At 36.6% G+C, this 26,397-nt stretch overlaps 1 protein-coding gene across 4 annotated transcripts in view; it reads right to left on the bottom strand.

Annotated features, from left to right (window-relative positions):
- The window catches only part of LOC101893064 (TBC1 domain family member 4), a 105,810-nt gene that overhangs the window by 16,431 nt on the left and 62,982 nt on the right, over positions 1–26,397 (bottom strand). For all 4 annotated transcript variants that reach the window (XM_020034981.2, XM_020034982.2, XM_059123275.1 and 1 more), the window contains 2 exons: positions 1,734–2,024; positions 47–657 (listed from right to left, as the gene is read on the bottom strand). In XM_020034981.2, coding sequence (XP_019890540.2) covers positions 47–657; positions 1,734–2,024 — 902 coding nt within the window. The remainder of the gene's footprint in view (positions 1–46; positions 658–1,733; positions 2,025–26,397) is intronic.

Raw genomic sequence — 26,397 nt, 5'->3', positions numbered from 1 at the left:
TAAAGAGAAATTCTCTCTCTCTTTCTCTCTCCTCATCAGTACTTACTCTTTCTTCAATGGAATATCCAGCTGACTTATGCCACGCATCAGACGATTTCCCACCGGCAACTTGTTTTCCTTATTATAATCCTCCAGAGTCTTGTTGTCGCCCTGGTCACTGAGATCAGCATCGGTAGAATCGGCTGTGTTCGCCTCACTATCACCGGTGGCTCCCGGAATCGGCGTAGCGGCCTTGACAAAAACGTTCACCTTCTCCGCTGGTTCTTCATCGCCTTCCGGCTCATCTTTTTTGCTCTCTTCTTTCTTCTCTTGCAGCCGTTTAGCATCTTCACGTTCGGCCTCTTCCTCATCCTCTTCCTTGACATCGTGATCTTTAAGGGAACAATTTTTCAAATCCAATGTTCCTGCTCCCACAAATGCTCCCTCGCTAGTCATGGACATTTTACGATTTGACGACATTTGCATGAGACGTTGTCGCTGCGCATCGTACGCCTTGAATTTGGGCAAGGCATCGTCGATGAAGGAGTAGGGTACCCTCTTGTGCGACACACGTATCTTGCCCACATACATAACCTCAAAGAAGTGCGTGTGATTCGGTGATATATCGGCGAGTAGCGAGAGATTGGATTGAGCTGAGGTAGATGTTGGAATGTTTACCTGCAAGAGATAAGGGGATAATATAAAATATATTTAGAATATAGAGATATAGCAGATCGACATCAAGGGATGGAGAATCCTTCTAGAATCCGAGACCGTTAAGAGGTCTGTCAATAGGTTTGCTACACATAAAGGATCGTTGGAAATTCTACATACATAGGAATGACAGACCTACAAAGAAGGCCACCTGAAGGGAGATCTTATATAAATTTTAATTGGAAAGACACTTTCTCATAAAACAGGGTACTTTTAGAGAACATGGAGGTATAATCCTAAAAGAAAATAAGATTTTCTGAGAAGTTTTCAAATATTAGGGGGTCTAAATTAAAATTAACGTTACAAAATGCCAAATATATAAATAAATAAATAAATTAAAATTAACGTTACAAAAGCCTTACCAAAAGGCTCCTTTTTTTAGAATGAGTCCTTGAGAACACGCCCTTTTATAGAAAGGATACAAAACAGACTCTTGAGTTACCTTTTCTTTATATTTTATAAATTCAAATTTTGTTACGCAAATGATCCTTGAGGAAAATCTATTTTAGAGAAAGGATCTCTGAGAAAATGTTCTTAAGGAGTCCTATCGTAGAGACTGTTTTTACATTACAGACACTTTTTACATTACATACACATTTTTTAAAAAAAAGAGGTCCTTGAAGCTACCTTTTATTAGATAAAGGGTCCTTACTGGATATTAGAGGCATCTTTTTCTTAAACAATGGTTTCTAAAAACCTTAAGGGTCCTTAAGGGTTAATTTTCTGCCAGGCGTTTTTTAGAGGGGAAGGATTGTGTCGGAGTGAAGTTTAGGCGTTTTCATAAAAATATCCTGAGAGACAACCTATCTTAGAAAGACAGTCCTTAAGGAAACAATTCTTTAGACAAAGAATTCTTTCCCAAAACATGGTCCTTAGAAATTATCCTGAAATGTATTTTTTACAGAACGAGAGGATCCTTAAGACCATGATTTTTTGGATAAAGGTCCTTGAAGGCAGTCTTTTCTTCGATTCCTTTTATTCCAAGAGTCATAAAAAAATCTAAAGTTTTCTTTCATTTAAAAAACTGCATTTTTACTTACCGTTCCTGCGGAATTACTGAGACCATGTGTATAGGATTTCGACGATTTCATTTTGGACGATGTTGCGGCCAATGTTGGACTAGCTTCATGTTGAGCCTGCTGGCGCATAGCTTCGGACATTTTCAAATTGGTGGCTGGCGTTGTGTGTATGCCATTGCCGGCCAGTAGTTTTTGCATAGTCAATTCAGCGCCAGCACCGCTGCTATTGGCCACCAGCGTTTGCGGAATGCTGCCCACCGAACCGCCCAAGGTGTGGGCGGGATCACGCATTTGATGCATTAACTCGGCCATCTGGAAAAGAAGAAAAGATTTTTAATTTTTTGTGTCAAAGGAAAAAGGTAAAGATTGTTAGATAATATGGGTAAGTTCCATAACAAAAATAGACACACATACATAGAAAAATATTAGAGTCATGTTATTTTGAATTAGTCGAAACTGGCAAAAATGTATTAGGGAAGTGTATTAAAGAGGTCCTTTTCATAGAAAAATGGTTTAAAATTTAATAATTTGTTATAGAAAGGATAATAATTGCATAGAGTTAATGGGTCTTAAAAGGATTAGTTTTTCATAGTTTAAGCATGGATGTTTGTCCTTCATAGCATTTTTTGATTTTCTTTTGAAATCTTTCAAAGCCTCCTTTAAAGGACTTTTCCCAGAAAAAGGGCTTGTTCCATGGTCCATGGAGATTTGTCCTTAAAAAATGTTCGTCTAAGAGGTTAACTCTTCAGACCAGGTGTTTCTGATATGTTAATAGCTTAAATTACAAGACCTAGCAGATATTTTTTTTCAAAAAATGTCACAGATCATATCCTTTTTCTGGTCATTTACTGATCCTTTGGAAGAAAAACAAGTAAGTAAAAAACTAAGTCGGCCGAACTTTTAATACCCTCTACCATTCAGAAGGAAATTGAATAATGTCCAAAAAAAAATCCGTTGAAAAATGCCGCTCAAAGCAACACCGTTATGTGGGGGCTATACGAAGACGTGGTAATTTTTCGTCATAGGTTGTAGTACCTTTAACGAGCTTCAAATAAGAAATTTGAAGCAATTTCGCAGAATAATGTCGTTAATATCATCAAAAACCCAAATATAGGGAAGTACTTTATATGGGATCTATATGAAGACGTGGACCTGCATAGGCAATTTTCAGTCACAGGCAGCAGCACCCATTACGAGCTTCAAATGCAAAATTTGAAGCAGTTCCGGTGAATAATGTCGCTAAAATCATTAAAATTCCGAATATAGGGAGGTATCGCTATATGGGACTATGGGAAGACCTGGAACTGTATTTCGGTCATAGGCTGTAGAACCCATTAGGAACTTCATATAAGCAATTTTATACGATTCTGGTGAATAATGTTTATACTATTTCGGTGAATATTGTTCCTAAAATCGACAAAATACCTAATATAGAGAGATACTGATATATGGGGCCTATACGAAGATCTGGACCTGCATGCGCAATTTTCCATCATAGATTGTAGTACCAATTATGAGCTTCAAATACGAAATTTGAAGCAATTCCGATGAATAATGCCCCTGAAATCATCAAAATACCGAATATCGGGAAGTACCGTTATATGGGGACTATACGAAGACGTGAACCTGCATACGCAATTTCTTGTCATAGGCGGTAGTACCCTTGACAAGCTTCAAGTACGAAATTTAAAGTAATTCCCATGAATAATGCCCCAAAAATCATCAAAATACCGAATATCGGGAGGTATCGTTATATGGGGGCTATACGAAGACGTAGTCCTGCATAGAACATTTTCCGTCATAGTTTGTAGTACCCATTACCAGCTTTAAATACGAAATTTGAAAAAATTCCGGTAAATAACGTCGCTAATATCATCAAAATACCGAATATCCGGATGTATCGTTATATGGGGGCTATACGAAGCACTGGACCTGCATAGACAATTTTCTGTCACAGGCTGTAGTACCCCTTATGAGCTTCAAATACGAAATTTTAAACAATTCCGGTAAATAATGACGCTAATATCATCAAAATACCGAATATCGGGAGGTATTGATTTTCCGGGGCTATAAGAAGACATGGACCTGCATAGGCTATTTTCTGTCACAGGCTGTAGTACCCATTAGGAACTTCAAATACCAAATTTGAAGCAATTCCGATGAATAATGCCCTAAAATCCTCAAAATACCGAACATCGGGAGGTATAGTTATATGGGGGCTATACGAAGACCTGGACCTGCATAGACAATTTTCTGTCATAGGCTGTAGTACCCATTATGAACTATAAATACAAAATTTGAGACAATTCCGGTAAAAAATGTCGCTAAAATCATCAAAATACCGAATATCGGAAGGTATTTTTATATGGGGACTATGCGAAGACGTAGGCCTGCATGAGTCATAGGCTGTAGTACCCTTGACGAGCTTTAAATACGAAATTTGAAGCAATTCCGATGAATAATGCCCCTAAAATCATCAAAATACCGAATATCGGGAGGTACTGTTATATGGCGGCTATATGAACACGTGGACCTGCATAGGAAAATTTTCGGCATAGGTTCCACGTGTTCATATAGCCGCCATATAACAGTACCTCCCGATATTCGGTATTTTGATGATTTTAGAGACATTTTTTTTTACCGGAATTGTATTTTGTATTTAAAGTTCATAATGGGTACTACATTACCAGCTTCAAATACAAAATTTCGAGCAATTCCGGTAAATAATGTTGTAATAATCATCAAAATACCGAATATCGGGAAGTACCGTTATATGGGGACTATACGAAGACGTGAACCTGCATGAGCAATTTTTTGTCATAGGCGGTAGTACCCTTGACGAGCTTCAAATACGAAATTTGAAGCAATTCCGATGAATAATGCCCCTAAAATCCTCCAAATACCAAACATCGGGAGGTATAGTTATATGGGGGCTATACGATAATGTGGACTTATATACACAATTGTCTTTTAGGAGGTAAAGTACTTAGAAATAACTCCTTGTGTAGAATTTCAGACAATTCCATTGAAAAATATGGCTAAAATCATCAAAATATCGAATACTAGGGGGTACCTTTGTAGGGGGATATACGATATTGAGGACTTAGATAGACAATTATCTTTCAGGGGGTAAAGTACTCGGAAAGAATTCCTTGTGTGGATTTTCAGACAATTCCACTGAAAAATGGGGCTAAAATCATCAAAATACCGAATATCGGGAGGGTATTGTTATATGGGGGCTAAACGAAATCTTGGACCTATATAAACAATTCTCGGTCAGGGGGTAAAGTACTTACAAAGAACTCCTTGTGTAGAATTTCAGACAATTCCATTGAAAAATGTAGCTAAAATTATCAAAATACCGAATATCGGGAGTGCCGTCAAATGGGGGCTATACGAAGATGTATACTTGTATGCGAAATTTTTTGTCATAGGCTGTGGTACCCATTATGAACTTTATATACAAAATTTGAAACAATTCCGGTAAAAAATGTCGCTAAAATCATCAAAATACCGAATATCGGGAGGTACCGTTGTAGGGGGGATATACGATAACGTGGACTTATATACACAATTTTCTTTCAGGAGGTAAAGTACTTAGAAAGAACTCCTTGTGTAGAATTTCAGACAATTCCATTGAAAAATATGGCTAAAATCATCAAAATATCGAATACTAGGAGGTACCTTTGTAGGGGGATATACGATATCGTGGACCTATATACACAATTCTCTTCCAGGGAGTAAAGTACTCAAAAGGAACTCCTTGTGGTAATTTTCAGACAATTCCATTTAAAAATGTAGCTGAAATCGTAAAAATACCGAATATCGGAGCGTACTGTTATATGGGGGCTATACGATATCGTGGACCTATATAGACAATCTTCTACGATGGGGGTAAGGTACTCAGAACAAAAACCCCAGTGTGGATTTTCAGACTATTCCATTGAAAAATGTGGCTGAAATCATCAAAATACCGAATATCGGGGGGTACTGTTATATGGGGGCTATACAATAACGTGGACCTATACAGATATTTCTCTTCGAGAGGGTAAAGTACTCAGAAGACACTCTTTGTGTGGCTTTTCAGACAATTTCATTGAAAAATCAAGCTAAAATCATTAAAATAAATAATATGAGGAGGTACCGTTATATGGGGGATATACGATATCGTGGACCTATATAGACAATTCTCTTCCAGGGGTAAATTACTTAGAAGGAAATCCTTGTGTGGATTTTCATACAATTCCATTGAAAAAATGTGGCTACAATCATCAAAATATCGAATATCGGGGGTACCGCTGTATGGGGGCTATACGATATCGTGGACCTATACAGATATTTCTCTTCGAGGGGGCAAAGTTCTCTGAAGAAACTCCTTGTGTAGAATTTCAGACAATTCCATTGAAAAATGTGGCTAAAATAATCAAAATACTGAATATCGGGAGGTACTGTTATATGGGACTATATGATATCGTGGACCTATACAGATATTTCTCTTCGAGGGGGTAAAGTAATCAGAAGAAACTCTTTGTGTGGCTTTTCAGACAGTTCCATTGAAAAATTTGGTTACAATCTTCAAAATACCGAATATAGGGGGGGGGTACTGTTCTATGGGGCTATACGATGTTGTGGACCTATATAGACGATATTCTGTCAGGGGGTTAATTACTCAGAAATAATTTCTTGTGTAGAATTTCATACGATTCTATTGAAAAATGTGCCTACAATCATCAAAATACCGAATATGGGGAGGTACTGTTGCATGGGGATATACAATATCGTGGACCTTTAGAGAATTGTCTCTCTTCCAGAGGGTAAAGTACTCAGAAGGAACTCCTTGTGTAGAATTTCAGACAATTCCATTGAAAAATGTGGCTATACTCATCAAAAAACCGAATATCGGGAGGTACTGTTATATGGGGGCTATACGATATCGGGAACCGATATAGCCCATTTTAAAACTTGATCTGCCTACAAACAAAAGACTGATCTGTGCACATTTTTAGCTACCCATCTTAAATTGTTTCGACTCTAGCTTTATTACATCACCATGGCAAAATCGCCTTAGAATTTTACGCTGATCAAGAATATATATACTTTGTTGGGTCTATAATTATTATTTCCATATTCTCTAACAAAATACCTTCCTTCCTATTACAGGATATTCATCCATTCAAAGAAACCTGTGTGTGTGTAACGAAATATGTACATGTCCTCGTCAATTAAAATTCTGTACCCACAAACAATTATTCAAAAACAAACAAAAAAACACTGTGTATTTATGTAACTTCCATATGTACATACTCTTACATACCTATGCACACACACACGAACATCCAATTGTAAATATTTACAAACAATTCACGGCGTGTCCGTCGAACACAGAATATTAATATTTTGCAAAAAAAGAAAAAATCAAAGACAAGCCAACAGAAAAAAATCTGTTTAATTTCATAGGCCATGGCATTAAGAAATAAAAAGGATATATGTGTGTACACACACACACACACACACACATCCACATACCGGACACAAAAAGAATGCACATGCATACATATGCATGTCTAAAGCATCCTAAGTTCCGGCTTTTTCCAACAAATAAATATTTCATTTTCTTTTGAAACTTTAGAAGAGCCATACAAAAAAAAAAAAAAAAAAAAAAAAATAAATAATAATAATAATAATAATAATAAATAATAATAAGTGAATAAAAAAACAAGTAAAAAAACGGTAAGTTCGACCAGGCTGAACATTGAAGAACATTCGAAGAAATTCCCGAATCTCAAACAAATTCCGTTGAAAAATACTGCTAAAATCATAAAAATACCGAATACGAAGACCTGTATCTACAATTTTCTGTCATAGACCGTAGTACCCATTAGGAATATGAAATTCAAAAAATTCCGCCGAATAATGTCACTAAAATCATCAAAAACCCGAATATATGGATGTACTTTATATGGGATCTATATGAAGAAGTGGACCTGTATAGGCAATTTTTAGTCACAGGCTGTAGCACCCACTACGAGCTTACAATACGAAATTTGAAACAATTCCGGAGGATAATGTATATAAAATCATTAAAATTCTGAATATAGGGAGGTATCGCCATATGGAACTATGGGAAGACCTGGACCTGCATGGATAATTTTCAGTCACAGGCTGTGGCACCAATTACGAACATAAAATACGAAATTTGAAACAATTCCGGTAAATAACGTCGCTAATATCATCAAAATACCGAATATCGGAAGGTATCGTTATATGGGGGCTATACGAAGACGTGGACCTGCATAGGCAATTTTCAGTCACAGGCTGTAGTACCCTTTACGAACTTCAAATACGAAATTTGAAACAATTCCGATGGATAATGTCGCTAAAATCATTAAAATTTCGAATTTCGCTGTATGGGACCATGGAAAGACCTGGAACTGTATATGTAATTTTCGGCCACAGGCTGTAGTACCCATTAGGAACTTCAAATACGAAATTTCAAACAATTTTGGTGAATATTGTACCTAAAATCGGCAAAATGCCGAATATAGGGAGGTATCGCTATCTGAGACTATACGAAGACCAGAACCTGCATATGCAATTTTTAGTCGCAGGCTGTAGTATCGAACCCTAAATTACAGGTTTTAAAACATTTCCGGTCAATAATGTCGCTAAAATCCACAAAATACCGAACATAGGGTGGTACTGATATATGGGATCTATACGAAGACGTGGACCTGCATAGGCAATTTTCAGACACAGGCTGTACCACCCATTACAAACATACAATACGAAATTTGAAACAATTCCGGTGGATAATGTCGCTAAAATCTTTAAAATTCCGAACATAGGAAGGTATCGCTATATGAGACTATACGAAGACCAGAACCTGCATATGCAATTTTCAGTCACAGGTTGTTGTATCCATTACGAACCCAAAATTACAGATTTCAAACATTTCCGGTCAATAATGTCGCTAAAATCTACAAAATACCGAACATAGGATGGTACTGATATATGGGGTCTATACGAAGACCTGGACCTGCATAGGCAATTTTCAGACACAGGCTGTAGCACCCATTACGAACTTACAATACGTTATTTGAAACAATTCCGGTGGATAATGTCCCTAAAATCTTTAAATATCCGAATATAGGAAGGTATTGCTATATGGGGCCTATACGAAGACCTGGACCTGCATAGATCACTTTCTGTCACAGGCTGTAGTATCCATTAGGATCCTCAAATTACAAATATGAAACATTTCAGGTCAATAATGCTAACTTAAATCATGAAAATACCGAATATAGGGAGGAACCGTTATATGGGACTATGGGAAGACCTGGACCTGCATATGCAATTTTCGGGCATAGGCTGTAGTACCCATTACGAACTTCAAATAAGAAATTTGAAACAATTCCGGTGGATAATGTCGCTAAAATCATTAAAATTTCGGATATAAGGAGGTGTCGCAATATGGGGCCTATACGAAGACTGGACCTGCATAGATAATTTTCTGTCACTGGCTGTAGTACCCATTAGGAACCTCAAATTACAAATTTGAAACTTTTCCGGTCAATAATGTCGCTATAATCACGAAAATACCGAATATAGGGATGTACCGTTATATGGGTGCTATATAATGACATGGTCCAATTTAGCAATTATCTGTCATAGAATGTAGTACTCATTTAGAACTTCAAATTACAAAAATTGAAACGTTTCCGATGAATAATGTCGCTAAAATTATTAAAATATCTATTATCTGAAGCTATAGTTATATGGGGGCTATACCAGAACGTGGACCTACATGGGCCATTTTCAATACCAAATGTCATGTAGAGTTAATACATATCTGTGTAAAATGAGTGATTTCCACAGATGGACAGACGGACGGACATCGCTAAATCGTCATAGAATTGTATGCTGATCAAGAATATCTGAACCCTGAGGGGTCTAAAAAGTATATTGCGAGGTGTTACAAACGGAATGACAAACTTAATACACCCTCCATACTATGTATGGTGGAGGGTATAAAAGAATAAGTTCAAAAAGTCTTTTCCTATGTTCTAAGGACCTTTCGCAGAAAAGGGCTTGTTCCAGAAAGGGCTTGCTCTAGAGACTTTTCTATAAAAATCCTTACCTTAAAAAACATCACTTCAATTTATCATTTCCAATATTCTAAGGAAAATGGATTATTCAAATCAACCTTTTTCCCAAGGAAACTTAAGGACCCCCTAAGGACCTTTTCAATAAAATATCACTTAAAAAGTATAACTTATATCACAATTTTTTATTTAAATCAAACGTTCCAAAGAAATTTTCTTTAAACATGGGTTCTTTGAAGAAACGTCTCCCTAAGAAACTTCCAAGACCTTTTAAGAACCTTATATACAAAAAATGTTTCTTTTTTTCGATGGAGCTTTTCCTAAAGACACCTGTAGGACCTCTACTATACTAAAAATTATAAGAAAACTTCAGAATTTTAAGAGGAACCCATCTTTTGAAATGAGAGATTTTGGGAATTCTTATTATTGAAAAAGGTCACTTTCTTTAAGTAAGGGTTATTTCAGGTTCCCTTCAGAAAGTTCATTTTAAGCACCCTTTGCTTTAAGAAATATTTTCATACGAAGTAGGTCACAATTGACCTTTATTATACCCTCAGCCATATGGCTAGTGAGGGTATATATCATTTGATACGTCCCAAAACGTGCCTCATCGAAATAATGGATTTAGACCCTAAGTCTCTTTGAACCAAATTCATTTTTGTCTTTGTTCGCATTTGTCTGGTTCGCATGATAACTCTCAAAGGGAGTATCCGATGTGGTCCAAACTTGGTACATCGTAATATTAATATCAAACTTAGATCGAGTTTGGAGATGGGCAATATCGGTCCCCTCCTTCTGGTACCTCCCCCACAAACGATCTATATTTTTAAAGAAAATATTTTGGTAATCAGAAAGAGAAAGGATAATCCGATTTTGCTCCAACTTTGCAAACCCTTATATTTTTATCAGTGCTACGTAACGTGCGAAAATTGACAATATCGGTCCACTCCATCGAGGGTCAACAATTTGAATATCTATGAAGTCAAAAAAAAAAAAAAAAAAAACGCGAAACAAACATCAGATTCCATTCAGACTTGGCATATCTCGATATTTCTATCAGCACAAGATTTTTAATAAAGATGGTAGAGATCGGACCATTTCTTGTGGTACCTCCCCCACAATGGGTTAAAGTTTTGAATAACGAAAACGATCATAAGAAATAAGCAGTCGGTTCTCTTCAAATTACACACTACAATATTTTTATTGACCCAAGGTCTGGTGTGAAGATGGGATATATCAGTCCACTCCCCGCAAAGGGTCAAAGTTTTGAATATTCATGAAGCTCATAAAACACGAAATTAACATCCTATTTCATTCAGACTTGGTACATCCCAATATTTCCATCAAAACAAGATCTGTTATAAAGATGGTAGAGGTCGGACCATTGCTTTTGGTACCTCCCACCCCCCAAAGGGTCAGAGTTTTGAAAAACCGAAACGGGCATAACATCCGAAATAAGCACGGAGTAGCCTTCAAATTACACACACGACAATATTTTTATTAACCCAATATCTGGTGTGAAGATGGAATATATAGGTCTACTCCTTCCTGTACTTTCCCCACAAAGGGTAACAATTTTGAATATCGATGAAGCTCAAAAAACACGAAACTAACATCCGATTCCATTCAGACTTGTCATATCTCAATATTTCTATAAACACATGATCTGTTATAAAGATGGTAGAGATCAGACAATTTTTTCTGGTACCTCCCAAGTTTAAGATTTTTTAAAATCAAAACGCTCAAAGATATTGAAATAAGCATCGAACTCTTTTCAAATTTCATACATTTTTGCTAACACTAGATCTATTGTGAGGATCATATATATCTGCCAACTACTACTTCTGGTACCTAACCCACAAAGAGTCACAATTTTCAATGCGTTTATCTGTCCTAACTTGCGAAACAAGTCAGCGATTCTTTACAACTTGCTATATCTGAATATTTATCTCAGCCAGAAATCTGAGATGAATATGGAATTTATCGGAATTCATGATTTCGCATAAAATTGGATATAAATTTTTGATTTTCGTATAATATACCAAAATTCTTATCTGTATTAGATGAAATGGAATATTTCGGTCCGCTATATCTGGTACCTCAGGCATATTTCCACATTTTCCAAAAATTTACACATATCTCATATGAGGTATAGGAAGTAGATGATATAGTCCAAATCTGGCACGATGTAATATTTATATCAGCCTTAGGCCAGATACGAATTGATCAATATTGGCTGGGGGTATACATCGGCCGGAAAACCCGACTTATACTATCTTACGTGTTTTTTTAAATATTAAACTTTTAAATATCCGCCAAAATCCCACCTCCCCTCTTCCCCCATGCAAAAGCCACCCCCAAATGAAAATTGTTCATGTAATTAAGACAAGAACATCTCGTCGAGCCCATCATAAATCATTAAAACCGCTTCAAATTATCCTTAATTTATGCCTAAATGCCAGGACCCATCATTTATGCTTTCTTTCATTTTGGGAAATTCTATGGCATGCATGGACGAATGAATGGAAGCCGAGCACATCCTGGGTTGGTTGGGATTCATGCGACGACGACGACGATTCATGTGCAGTAAATCTTTTCGTTTTTGTCAGGCATACACAAACACAAGCACACACACCCACCCACCCACACACATACACAAGTTTATGCCAACCAACCGACCGCGAAAATCCATACAAATAATTTCCGTCAACCCAGTCCAATGGGCCGAAATTGCGCCACATGGGATGCATAATAATTACGTTAACGGTGTAATGGCAGCTGGGCTCCGAAAAAAACATGGATGATGCCATGTTGTTGTTGTGGGCGAAAACATAAACACTTTAACAAAAGCCTTGAAGAGGTGGATTAGGTGGAATGTTCGGATGACCAGGTAAAAGTGTGGATTTTTTTACTCGCATGCCCTCCCAGTATGTCCTTTGGACTTGTTGCTTTTAAAAATTACAAAGTTTTTTTCTCTTGTTTTTATACCCTCCACCATAGTATGGAGGGTATATTAAGTTTGTCATTCAGTGTGTAACACCTCGAAATGTACATTTTAGACCCCACAAAGTATATATATTCTTGATCAGCATAAAATTCTATGTCAATTTATCAAAGTCCGTCCGTCTATCCGTTTATCCGTCTGTCCGTCTGTGGAAATCGCTCTAGCTTCCAAACGAAATGAAGTAGGGTCACAAAAATTTACTCAAATGTTTACTATATCTGCAGGACTTTTGGTACTGAAAATGGGCCATGTAGGTCCACGTCTTCGTATAACCCCCATATAATGGTACCTCCCGATATGCGGTATTTTGATGATTCTAGCGACATTTTTTACCGGAATTGTTTCGAAATTAATATTTAAAGTTCGTAATAGATGCTACGGCTTAAGACACTTTTTTGGTATTGAAAATGGGCCATGTAGGTCCACGTCTTCGTATAGCCCTCATATAACGGTACCCCTCGATATTCGGTATTTTGATGATTTTAGCGACATTATTTACCGGAACTATTTAAAATTTGGTATTTAAAGTCCGTAATAGATGCTACAGCCTATGACAAAAAATTGTCCGTGCAGGTCCACGTCTTCGTATAGCCCCCATATAACGGTATCCCCGATATTCGGTATTTTAATGATTTTATGGACATTTTTTCACCAGAATTGTTTCAAATTTGGTATTTGAACTGCGTAATGGATACTACAGCCTATGACAGAAAATTGTCTGTGCAAATCCACGTTTTATAACCACCATGGCACCTCCCTATATTCGGTATTTTGATGATTTTAGCTACATTATAAACAGATTTTTTTTCAAGTTTCGCATTTGAATATTGTAATAGCTTGTGACAAAAGTTGCCTATGCAGGTCCACGTCGTCGTATAGACTCGAATATACGGCTCCATTATTTATTTTCCAGATTTTAACAGAATTTTTAACGGATTTTCTTTTTTTTTTTTTTTTTGAAAATTGTTAAATTTGTACCAAATGGTGGAGGGTATTCAAAGTTCGGCCCGGCCAAACTTACATCTTTTTTACTTGTTTTTTTTTTTTTTTATTTCCCTGAACATCGTTTGGCAGTTGGTATTTAATGTCCTTGAAAATATTATATCAACCTTTGAACTTTTATGAATATAAATTCATTACTGGATGTGTTTTTTTCTCAGTTCACCATATGGCTCTTCATTGAGAGAGATGAACATAACCCTCGATGAGTTCCCCCCATTGGGTATCAGCGACTTTGGTTTCACAACAGATTCAAATGGTTGCTGCTACCATTTGAATATTCGAACAAAAAACGGCCATATGCCACAGGATGGGAAGGATGTAAGGAAGCAATTTGAAATAATTGGACAAGAGAATGCTTCGCGTTAGTAAATGTTCACAAAATCAAAATTTCTAAAAGAAATATTGAAAAAAAAAGAAATGTGGAAAGGATTCTCCAAGACATGAGGGAAAGGGTCCATAACTTTGTCCTTGGAGACAAAAGTTCTTTAAACACACATTCAAGAGTAATAAACACTTTGTATTGAAGAAATGCTGTAAAAGAAACTTTTTTCAGAGAGATGGCCCCTATTTTGGAGGGGATCGATAATTAAAAACAAGTTACACTTTACAACGCTACAATATGTTAGTAGGCCCTTTATGTAAAAATCCATTTTGAAAGATTTCGGTTTTGAAATTATGTCACGGAGCACTGCCCAGATATTACCCTTAGCATTTTGACCAGGAACATTTGCCCAATATTTATGCACTCTGTCGTGCTCTTAGTTGTCATTTAAAATGCCAGAATTCTTCCCTGTCCTTAACTCTCTTCTCAGACGTGTCGATTGGTTTCAATTGTGTGATCAGGAATTATTTTCCGTTTTTGGTTCATTTGAACCCCTAAATATTTTGGGATTATCTCCAAAAGCAAGAGGCCCCTATGTATCTCTAAATTTAGACTCATCTATATGTTTTGCTTGTCTATAAAAAGGCAGAAGTTCGCCTTTTTGTGCATTTTAGATATCGCCTGTAAGTTATTTTTAGCGTTTCGTAGGATGGAAATGTTGGTATATGGTTCATGTAACCCGCTGACCTAAACTCTAACTTTATGCGAGATTTCGTGTCCTTTGGTTTCTATTTGTGACCTTTATAACGACTGCAAAATCAGGAACATTTTTAGTTGTTGGTCAACTTCAATCCCTAAATATATTGCGGAAATCTTTGAAAACAATAGGCCTAGCCCTTCTGAGCCTGACCCTACCCTTGTGAAATTTTCATGAGGATTGGACGATAATTGCAATCTGTATATAATACCCCCAACCTGTGTTGTAAGGTGAAAACATATTACAAAATATACACTTATTATAAGTCAAATTGAAAAAAATCGCATGCGATTAAATATATGAAAAAAATAAAAAAAATGTCACAAATACTATAAAATCTATACTAACATCATTATTGACATCTTTTCATGCGATTTTTTTAAATTTTATACTTTTATGCCAAGAGGGCATTCTGAATTGACAATGCTTACTTTCGCATTGATTGGTCTATAAGAGCAACTGCAAAATCAGGAAATGTTTCAGTTTTTGGTTCATTTCAACCCCTAAATATTATGCGATCATCTCCAAAAACAATAGGGTTCTATTCTGACCCTATCCCCACCTACATTTTCAATTTCGCGATGATCGGGCCTTATAATACCTCCAACACATAGTGTTGTAGGGTATAAAAAGGATTTTTGAAAAAATTCTCTAAAAGAAATCGATTTTGGTAAGTGGCTATGAAGAAGAATTGCATTTCGAACCCACTTGTGGAGGGGACCCAATTCCCTTGAAAATTTTTTAAGAAATTCCAGGGCGGGAGGGCAAATAGGTTTGTAAAATTCGGTTTTCTAGAATAAAATACTCCGAAAGCCGCCCTCTCTTCCCTACAAGGATAATTTTTGCAAGAATGTGTGATTTTAAGGATCCCTTTATGGAGATGTAGTCCTTCTTAGAAAATGTCCTTGGTAAATGAGCTCCTTTAAAGTATATTTTTTGGGGATTGAATGCTTTGAAGGACAATTTCAAGCCTTTTTCTTAGAGAATGTGTATGTTCAAGGGCGATTTGTGGGAAAAGGTTGCTTCTGAGGGCTGATACCTAGAAAATTATTGTTTTAAGGACTCTTAAGGATATTTTTTAGGACAGATGATTTAGGATTTTATCAATGAAACATAAAATGTATTTCAGAAAGCGAAGAAGTTTAAGGACCATTGTTTAGTCAAAATTTGTGGTTTGAAGGACGTTTTCTTAAAAATGGATGCTATCACTTTTTTTTGAAGAGAGTTTTTTCTTCGATAATGGGTGATATCAAGGATCCTATTTTTATACCCACAGCCATAAGTCCAGAGAGGGCATACATCATTTCATACGGCCAAAACGGGCCTCATCGAAAAAACGGTTTTAGATCCTATGTCTCTTTGGACCAAATCCGTTTCAGGACATTTGGAGTCGATCTAGCGATGTCCGTCCGTCCGTCTGTCTGACTGGAGGGTACGCACGATAACTCTCCGAGGGACTATCTGATTTGGTCCAAACTTGGTACATCTTAATATTATTGTCGAGTTCGGAGATGGGCAATATCGGTTCACTCCTTCTGATACTTCCCCCACAAAAGGTCGAAGTTTTCAAAGAAAATATTTTACTGCACAGAAAGAGAAAGCATAATCCGATTTTGTTCCAACTTTGCAAATCCTAATGTTTGCATTAGTGCGATGTCAGGTGCGAAAATGGACAAAGGGTCAAAATTTTGAATAATTATAACTCTTATAAAATGTGCTGCATGAGTCCGATTGCCTTCAAATAACATACATCACAATATTTTTAATAACCCAAGGTCTGGTGTGAAGATGGAATGTATCGGTCCACTTCTTCCGGTACCTCCCCTACCAGGGGTCGAAATTTTGAATATTCATGAATCTTATAAAACACGAAATTAAAAACCGATTCCATTCAAACTTGGCATATCTCAATATTTCTATCAACACAAGATCAATTATAAAGATCTTAGAGATCGGACCATTTCTTTTGATACCTCCCCCACAAAGGGTTAAAGTTTTAAATTTCGCATAGAATTGGATATAAATATTTGATTTCCTTCATATTTTGCACATACCAATATTTTTATATGTATTATATGAAGAATAAATCCACTACGGTCCGCTATATCTGGCACCTCATGCACACATTTCCAAAAATGTTCTCATATCTCATATAAAGTATGGGGAGTGGTCGATATAGTCCAAATCTGACAAATTGTAATATTTTTTTTAGTCTTAGGACAGATACGAATTGGTCAATATTGGTCAACTGCTACGGAACCTCGCCCATAAAGAATCAACAGTTTGAATAATCGTAATTCAAAGCAATCAATCTGTCTGCAAAACCGTCTGATACTCTTTAACTTGCTTATTTAGAAACTATCCTCTAAAGCACGCTTTCATAAAGCCACTTTTGCTTATATAAAGATTACCCTTTCTACAGTAAATGTTCTTAGGAGGTCCGTTTCTCTGAAATATGTATCCTTAAAAACATTCTTTCTTAGAATTTTAATAGATTCCAATGCTTCCACAAAGCCACGCCGTTTTTGAGAAATTATTCTCAAAAAAACAAGCTCCCTTAAAGAACGGTTTTTTGCAGAAAATATCCTCAAATTGACCCCTTCTTTAATAAAGGGTCATCTAAAGGGTCTTTTATAAAGAATGTGTTCTAAGATACCAGAACGTATCCTCTAAAGAATCTATTAATAGCGACAATGTCCTCAGAAACATTTTATCCGACAGGAAGGATTCTCAAAGGGAATCCTTTCTTGGAGGAAGTGCTCAAAAAGGAATGGAGTAGAAGAATTCTTTAACAGCATCCTCCTTAGAAGAAGTGACGTGAAAAGTTCCGTTTTTAGTGATAGTGAGAATAAGTACATTTACAATTCTAATAGATTCCTTTCTTGGAAAATGCATCCGCAAAGGCACGCCGTCTTGGAGAAACTCTTCTCAAAAAACAAGCTCCCTATAGAGAACGTGTTCTTAAAAGGACGTTTTTTTTGTAGAAAGTATCCTTAAATTGACCTCTTCTTTAATAAAGGGTCTTCTAAAGCGACTTTCAAAAAGAATGTGTTCTAAAATACCAGAACGTATCCTCTAAAGAATATATTCATAGAGATAATGTCTTGAGAAGCATTTTTTCCGAGATGAATACTTCTCAAAGGGACTTCTTTCTTTGAGGAAATGCTCAAAATGGAGTAGAAGAATTCCTTAACAGCATCCTCCTCCGAAGAAGTGCCGTGAAAAGTACCCTTTTTAGCTATAGTGAGAATCAGCACATTTGTTAAAAGGTGTGTTCTGAAAAGCATCCTTAAAAAGTCTTCAATGCACCTTACTTGAAGGAGATACTTCCCGACTTTCTAAAAAGGAACTCCTCGAAAGAATATTTTCTTGGAAACGGTGTTCTGAAAAGCTTTTTTTACCTACAGGCAAATTTCCGCAGCATCATGGGTTCCAGAATATCCTTTTTTTTAGAGAAGATGTCCTTCGAAATACCCTTTCGGCCTAAGATGGCCGAAAAAAGGCTCGTGAGCTGAATCTATCGCAATATTCCATTCGGCAATTATTGAAAAATGAGCTCGGGGTAAAGCCATTGAAATTCCAAAAAGTGCAAGAACTTACACCGCAACAGAAAGAAAATAGACCCAAAAGACCCAAAGCGTTGCTCCACTTGACCAAAAGTTGTGACAGATAAAATGATCGTGTTTACTTGGCAAAGAGGTCAGCTGAAAATGTACACCTTCAGATGGCCACCAGAACTCAAGCGCCGGCCATGGTGATGGTGGGGACCGCCATAACAGCCGATGGTCGCTCTCCGCCCTTATTCATCGACCGTGGCATCGGAAAAAATGCCGAATATTATGGCGAAAATATTTTGGAGAGTGTATTAAAGCCTTGGGCACGCAAACATTTTGGCCGCGGACCTTGGACATTCCAACAGGACTCAGCACGCGCCACCCAAGAATGGTGACAAAAAGAGGTTTCTCGCTTCATTTCCAGCCCACAATGGCCACCAAAATCTCCGGATACCAATCCGTTGGACTATTGTGTCTGGAGTATGTTGGCACTAAAAAATGCCAAAGAGTCGATCACCTCAAGCAAGCACTTCGCCGGGAATGGGCCAAAATGACGCAGAGCAGCATTCGGTTCTCCCAAAGGCATCATTTTTAGAGCATGGGTTTTTAAATAACCCCTGTCCCGGGAAAGTGTCCTCTTTAAACAGAGAATAAAACTTCTAAGGGATCTCCTATTTCTAAAAAGTGTCTTTATACAAGAAATAATCTCTGTATACACCCTTTCTAACAGATTAGGAATCCTTTCAAATCTAAATTTTCCTCAGTCTTTTAATAGCTTTTCAAATTGAAAATATGCCAAAAATTGTGGCTATAATAGAGAAATTTTGATTGATCAGTTTTGTGAGAAGAATTAGAACCTGGGACTATACCCTCCTCACCACAAAATGGCAATAGGGTAACTGTCATTGGCTATTTAAAGAAATTATCGAAGATCGAATAAAAACAGAAACGAGAGAGGGTCAGAAAAAGAAAAATGCCCGCGAATCATTCTACGGCCACATGTTCTCTCAATAAAATGTAAATTGAAATATTAAATTGTCTTCATCATGGATGCGATATATCCTCTCTCCCCACCGTCCCTTCGAGATGCATTACAACACATTACAATTGACGGAAAATTACCGACATACTGCCTATGAAAGACTAGAGAACACGCAGCCATTGCTGTGATCACAAATTCGGTCTGTACTACGTCATCAATGAGCAAATTTCGTCTCTGAAGGGAGGAGGGTAGCAGAGGTGTAGGAGAGGTGTAGGAGAGGTGTGGAAAATTATTTTTAATTTGAAATATGTCACGTTTGAACAAAAGAAGAACTTGTTCACCGCAAAATGATAAATTTGAATTCCAACACACGCCACCGTGATGCTTCCCAATTTTTACGTGGCCCATCATTCGCAGAGGACATGACACACCGCGTTTATTTAAAATAGTTTCTTTTAATGGTTCTTCCTCATTTTTGCTGGCCACTTCGTTGTCGCCCTCTTGATGCACATTGTCCTCTTCCCAAAAGAAGCTGAAAATGCTGGGAAGAAAACATCAGCAGGCGAATACGTGATATAAATGTTTAGAACTCTCCTTCAGCCTCGCTCTCTCTCCGACACACTCATGAATATTTTACGAAAGAAATGAAAAGAATGACTAAAAGGAAACAAAAATGGCCAAAATGGTTACAAGCGGTGGGGGCATCCCAGCAAGGCCATTCAATGGCAACCGAGAGATAAAATAAAACGAAAAGATGCATCCAACGGCGACGCTTCTCTGTCTAAGGCAGCAGCCGCCACCGATTCGCTCGACATGCAAATGCGTTCTGGGCTAATGGGACGATTTGGCTATAGATTTGAAAATTGCTTGCATATGTACAGTGCGGGAGGGGGGGATGCTGTGAGGGGGAGTTGTATGCATTGATTATTTTTACAATTTTGCACACAAAGGGTAGCGTACTCTTGAGGACATTGAAAAAAGGTCGCATTGCCATTTTGGCAATCGATTTGTTGCAGCGAAAAAAAATAGCTATACACGAGGTCTGGATGGGAAGTTTTGGGATAAAAGAAATGTTATCTATCAAAATATCTGTTATAGATGGAAGATCTTTTATCATGTATTTCCAAGAGAAATTGTATCCTCAATAGCCATTGTCTAGGTAAGGGTAAATGTAAGGATTGTTTCAGGGCAGTATGGTTGCTTTACAGGTTACTTTGACGTTGACTGGAAAAAGGACGCACCAGGACTTTTTCTTAAAAAAATATTTTTTAAAAAATTAACCTTTAACACCCATCTCTTAATGTCACCTCAAGGATCCTTTTTATAGCAAGAGTGGCTACTAAGGACCATTATTTAAGGAAAAGGGTGATTTTCTTAAATAAAGGGCTATTTTCATGATTCAAAAAAAAATATCATTTTCAGGCCTTTTTTCTGGAAATGAAGAAATTGACCCTTTTGGAAAAAAATACTTTGAGGGAAAAGGTATTCTCTTCGAAAAGAAGCCATTTAAGATAATATACCTTTTTTATTAAGATTTAATCCAAGGATCCGTTTTTATACCTTCAGCCATATGGCCTCATTCAAATAACAGTTTTAGACCCTAGGTCTATTGGATCAAATCCGTTTCAGGACATTTGAAGTCGACCTAGCAATCGACCGTATGTCTGGCGCTGGTTGGTGGACACGATAGCTCTCGAAGGGAGTATACGATTTGGTCCAAACTTGGTGTATCGAAAGAAAATTTTCAAACTTAGATTGAGTTCGAAGATAGGCAATATCGGTCCACTCCTTCTGGTACCTCATCCACCAAAAATCGAAATTTTCAAAAAAAAAAAAAAAAAGAATCAAATATTTTACTGCACAGAAAGAGAATTTTGCTCCCTATGCATATCCTAATATTTGCATCAGGGTTAGATCAGGTGCGAAAATGGACAATATTGGTTCTCTCCATCAAGTACCTCCCCCACAAAGGGTCACAAATTTGAATAATTATATCTCTCATAAAATGTGAAATAAGAGTCCGATTGCCTTCAAATTACACACATCACAATATTTTTACTAACCTTAGGTATGGTGTGAAGATAGAATATATCGGCCCACTCCTTCTGGTTCCTCCCCCACAAAGGATCGAAATTTTGAATATCCATGAACCTCATAAAAAAGCGAAATTTATATCCGCTTCCATTCAGTCTTGACAAATCTCAATATTTTTATCAAAAAAGATCTGTTATAAAGATGGAAGAGACCGGACCATTACTTCTGATACCTCCCCCACAAAGGGACAAAATTTTGAATATCAATGAATCTCATAAAACGCGAAATTGACATCCGATCCGGTGCGGATCGGAATATTACTTCTGGTACCTCCCCCACAAGGGGTCAAAGTTTTAAATCACCAAAACGATTATAAAATCCGAAATAAGCATATGGTTCTCTTCATATTTCCCACATCCCATTATTTCTTCCAAAACAAGAATTGCTATGAATATGGAATATATGGATCCACTTTTTCTGGTACCTCCCCCACACAGGGTCAAAAAAAGGGTCTATAAACCTCATAAAAAGTGAAATTAACATCCGATCGCTTTTACACTTGGTACATCTCAATATTTCTATCAACACAAGGTCTGTTGTAAATATGGTAGAGATCGGACTGTTTCTTCTGATAACCCCCCCCCCCACACGCTCAGAGAAAGCGATATAAGCATCTAACTCTCTTCAAATTTCATACATACAAACATTTTGTCATGTCCTTTTCTCAAAGAAAAGGCGCTTCTCGGAGTACCTTTCAAAAGTAGCTTCTGAGGACATTTTCTCGAAGAAATAACATGATTTAGAGGTCGTCTTCTCCAGACTTCTTATCTTTTCTTTGAGGACTTTTCTGCAAAGATTGAGTGCTTTAAGTAAAAGACCTTTCTTTGTGAAGAAGCTCTTTGTAAGAAAAAGGTATTTAGTGTCTCTGAAAAATTGAAAAATTTAAATGTTTTCTGTTTCTTAAAACGGTTCTTTTGAGGATATTTTACGAAGAACGACTCTTTTGTGTACAAAAGGAAGTGATCCTTTAAAGGCTCTTTTAAAAATACTTTATTAGGAAAATATGATTGGAGACCTCTTCTAGAAACAGAAATCCTTGAGCGCAAATAAGTACGAAGTTTTATAACTACCTACATCATCATGCAGTCCAAAAGAAATTTTATTTCGAAATTTAAGGATTCCAACTCTAGTGGTTCTTCCAAAATTTAAATTGTATCAGTGATATTACATTAAAAATGTATCTGACATTATAAATGTATCGGAAGATCCTCTTTTGCAAAAGAGTTTTTTGGGTCCCTTTTCCGGTAAAAGCTCGCTTGTTGTCCTTTCCAAAATAATTTCCGGATCACCTCTTCAGCGAAGAGAATTTTCAAGACTCTCTCTAAATAAATTATGTTTTTCAGGAATATTTCTGTAGACATGTGGACTTTATCTTTAAAAATAAATCGGAACATCCTTGATCCTTTCAACCTGCCTTTCCGCAAAAATCGGCAAGACCCCTACTGTATGAAAATTTTATTCAATGCACATTCTCCACATGAAATAAGCGTTTCTGTAAGATTCTGACTTGAAGAAACCTTTCTGTATGGTTTGTTGCATTTTGTTGCCTTTTAAGTTTTACCAGTGCCGTTTTCCTTAAATGATTTCGATTAGTTTAAAAATTATTAACGCACATTTTTCCATAGTTTGTTCTTTTAATTATTGTTTACAAGAAACTGCAACTTAATTACAATGCTGGCCTGTGTAATTGCCATGAGCACACTATCATCGAGCACATTTACCTGGCGGCAATTGAATGGATGGATGACTTAAGACCTCTATTATGTCTGAATAAAACACGTTTATTGAATATTTGCTATTTTTTCAACACCAAGGCATTTTTTCAAATAAAAGTAAATATTTAAAGATAGTCACATGATGTGTTTCTGATAGACTAGAAAATGGAAAATTGAACAATTTTCCATTTTTGACAGATTACGTCCAGGATGAATATTAGATCCTGCAATTGAAGCCATATTCTTTCAATATTTTTTATACCCTCAGCCGTATGGCTACAGAGGGTATATACAATTTGATACGGTCAAAACGTGCCTAGTCGAAAAAACGATTTTAGACCCTAGGTCTCTTCGGGCCAAATTCGCTTCAGAACATTTGGAGTTGATCTAGTGATGTCCGTCCGTCTGTCAGTCTGGCTGGCTGGTGCGCACGATAATTCTTGAAAAGAATATACGATTTGGTCCAAACTAGTTACATCGTAATATTTTTGTCAAACTTAGATCGAGTTCGGAGATGGGCAATATCGGTCCACTCCTTCTGGTACAATGGTCAACATTTTGAATAATTACAACTCTCATAAAATGTGAGGTAAGAGTCCGATTGTCTTCAAATTTCACAAATCTCAATATTTATATTAACCCGAGGTCTGGCGTTAAGATGGGCAAAATCGGTCTACACCTTCTGGTACCTCCCCCACAAATGGTCGAAATTTGCAAAAAAAAAAATCTGCACAGAAAGGGAAGCAATAATCTGATTGTGCTCTAATTTTGCAAATCCTAATATTTGCATCAGTTTTAGGTCTCGTGCCAAAATGGATAATATTGGTCCACTCCATCAAGTGCCTCCCTCACAAAGGGTCAAAATTTTGAATAATTATAACTCTTAAAAAATATAATGTAAGAGTTCGATTCTTTTCAAATTTCCTTGTTTGCAAAATTCTACTATTTTTATGAACCCAAGATCTGGTAGTAAGACGGAATATATGGGTCCCCTCCTTCTGATACCTCCCCCACAAACGCTCAAAATTTTGAATATCCATGAATTTCATAAAAAGCGAAATCAACATCCGATTCCATTTCAGACATGGTATAACTCAATATTTCCATCAACACAAGATCTGACCATCTTTATGGTAGAGGAGGTATATATATAATATTTATGTCATATTTATTTAGGTCAGATACGAAATGGACAATATTGACCCATTCTTTCCAAACCCATTCTATAGAGGGTCAAGAGTTTAAATATTCATAACAGAAGTCAAAATATTTTAAAATAATCGAACATTGGCTGAGGGTATACATATGTCGCAAAACCGACCGTTACTCTTTTACTTGTTTTTCTGCGAAATGAGTGTGTGTTTGTGTCAAAAAACTACAAAATATTAATTGTTGTTAACAAATCTTAATATTTCCTTCTCTCTCTTTTTCTCTCGAAAACAACACATCTCTTACAATTTCTCCCAATATATCATTACGGCGACAATTAAATTCTATTTCTGTTGCAAATAATTTGCAAGTTCACCTTCATTAGGGAACATTAGTGAGTGAAAATAAAGAACCCCCTTCCCCCTCCTTCGGGGTCTTATTGTTGTTGCATATATTCGCATATGCAAGTGTAATTTTCTACTGCAAATTATCCGAACACCGGCTCTAATGATGTCATGACATTTTGCGAGAATTATTGGGTAATTGATTAATGGGAGTTGGAGGTAATCAGATTAATTTATAAATATCGAATACAAGGTAGACAGAAAAATTGAATAAAAATGGGTGCATAATGGGTTGGCAATAGCACCATTTCTGGGAGATTATTGTCTTAAAGACCCCCTTCTTTAAGGAAAGGTCCGCGAAAGTAGTAAAGTAGTTGACTGACAAGCTTAACGATTCATCGAGGCCTAAAGCTAGAATCTTGAAATTTTGGGTGAGGACTCACTCTTGTGCGAAGGAGTCAGAAATGGCTGGATTTTTGGAAATTCGTACCATAACAGTACTAAAAGTATTAAAGGGTACTAAATATGGTACTTTTAAAAAACGAAAACTATTAAAAGTTACTAAATATGATACCCTTTGTATTTGACGAACAAGTAGTGCTAGAATCTTCAATTTTGAATGGGGGTCACTTATGAAGCATATGTACCATGGGATTTTTGCAAATTGGCACTATAAACGTACGAAAAGTACTAAAATGTACTACATATGGCAGCATTTCGTATCATGTGAACGGTATAAGCATAGAACTTGAAATTTGGAATGGGAATCTAGGTTGAGGAGTAGAGTCGATGTTAGGAGATAGTTTTGGAAGTGTGTACTCATATATACAAAAAGTACTAAGCGGTACCAAATTTAGCACAATTTGAATCTGGAGGAATGGATGGAGCTTGAATCCTGAAAATTGAAATGAACATTACTGGCGGAGTGTAAGATTGGGATATGAAGGAAGTTTTCAAAATGTGTACCTATGTGCACGGAAAGTACTAAATGGTACTAAATTTGGTACAAATTAGGTTTAGGTGACCCAATAGAGCTGGTATCCTAAAAACTAGAAATAAGACTATTGGGATTATAGGATTGGGGTATGTAGGAATCTTAGGAAGTTTCTACTAGTGTGTACTAAATGGTACTAAATTTGGTACAATATGGATTTAGGAGAAACGAAATTGTATTAAATTTGGTACAATGTGGATTTGGGTGAACCAATAGAGTTAGTATCCTAAAATTTGAAAATAAGATTTCTGTTGGGCTGTATGGTGTAGGTACTAAATTGGGTACAATTTCGATTTGGGTGAACCAATAGAGCTGTTATCTAGAAAATTTGAAATAACATTACCATTGCATTGTAGGACTGAGGTATATAGGTATTTGTGGACATTCCTACTTATGTGTGCTAAATGGTACTAAATTTTGTTACAAATTAAATTTTGGGAGAACGATTGAAGTTGGAATCCTGATAATAATGAAAATAAGATTTCTACTGGACTGTACGATTTAGGTAGATATGAAAATTTGTACCTAAGTGTACTAAATGGTACTAAATTTGGTAAAATTTGGCTTTGGGTGAACCAGTCGAGCTGGTATCCTGAAAATTAGAAATAAGATTACTGTCGGATTGTATGATTGGGAAATGTAGGCAGTTTTGGATTTGTGTACTAA

The sequence above is a fragment of the Musca domestica genome, unplaced genomic scaffold, assembly GCF_030504385.1.
Source record: "Musca domestica strain aabys unplaced genomic scaffold, Musca_domestica.polishedcontigs.V.1.1 24, whole genome shotgun sequence".
In the NCBI taxonomy this organism is placed as follows: domain Eukaryota; kingdom Metazoa; phylum Arthropoda; class Insecta; order Diptera; family Muscidae; genus Musca; species Musca domestica.
Note: the sequence above shows the minus strand (reverse complement) of the source record. Positions and strands in the feature narration are given on the sequence as shown.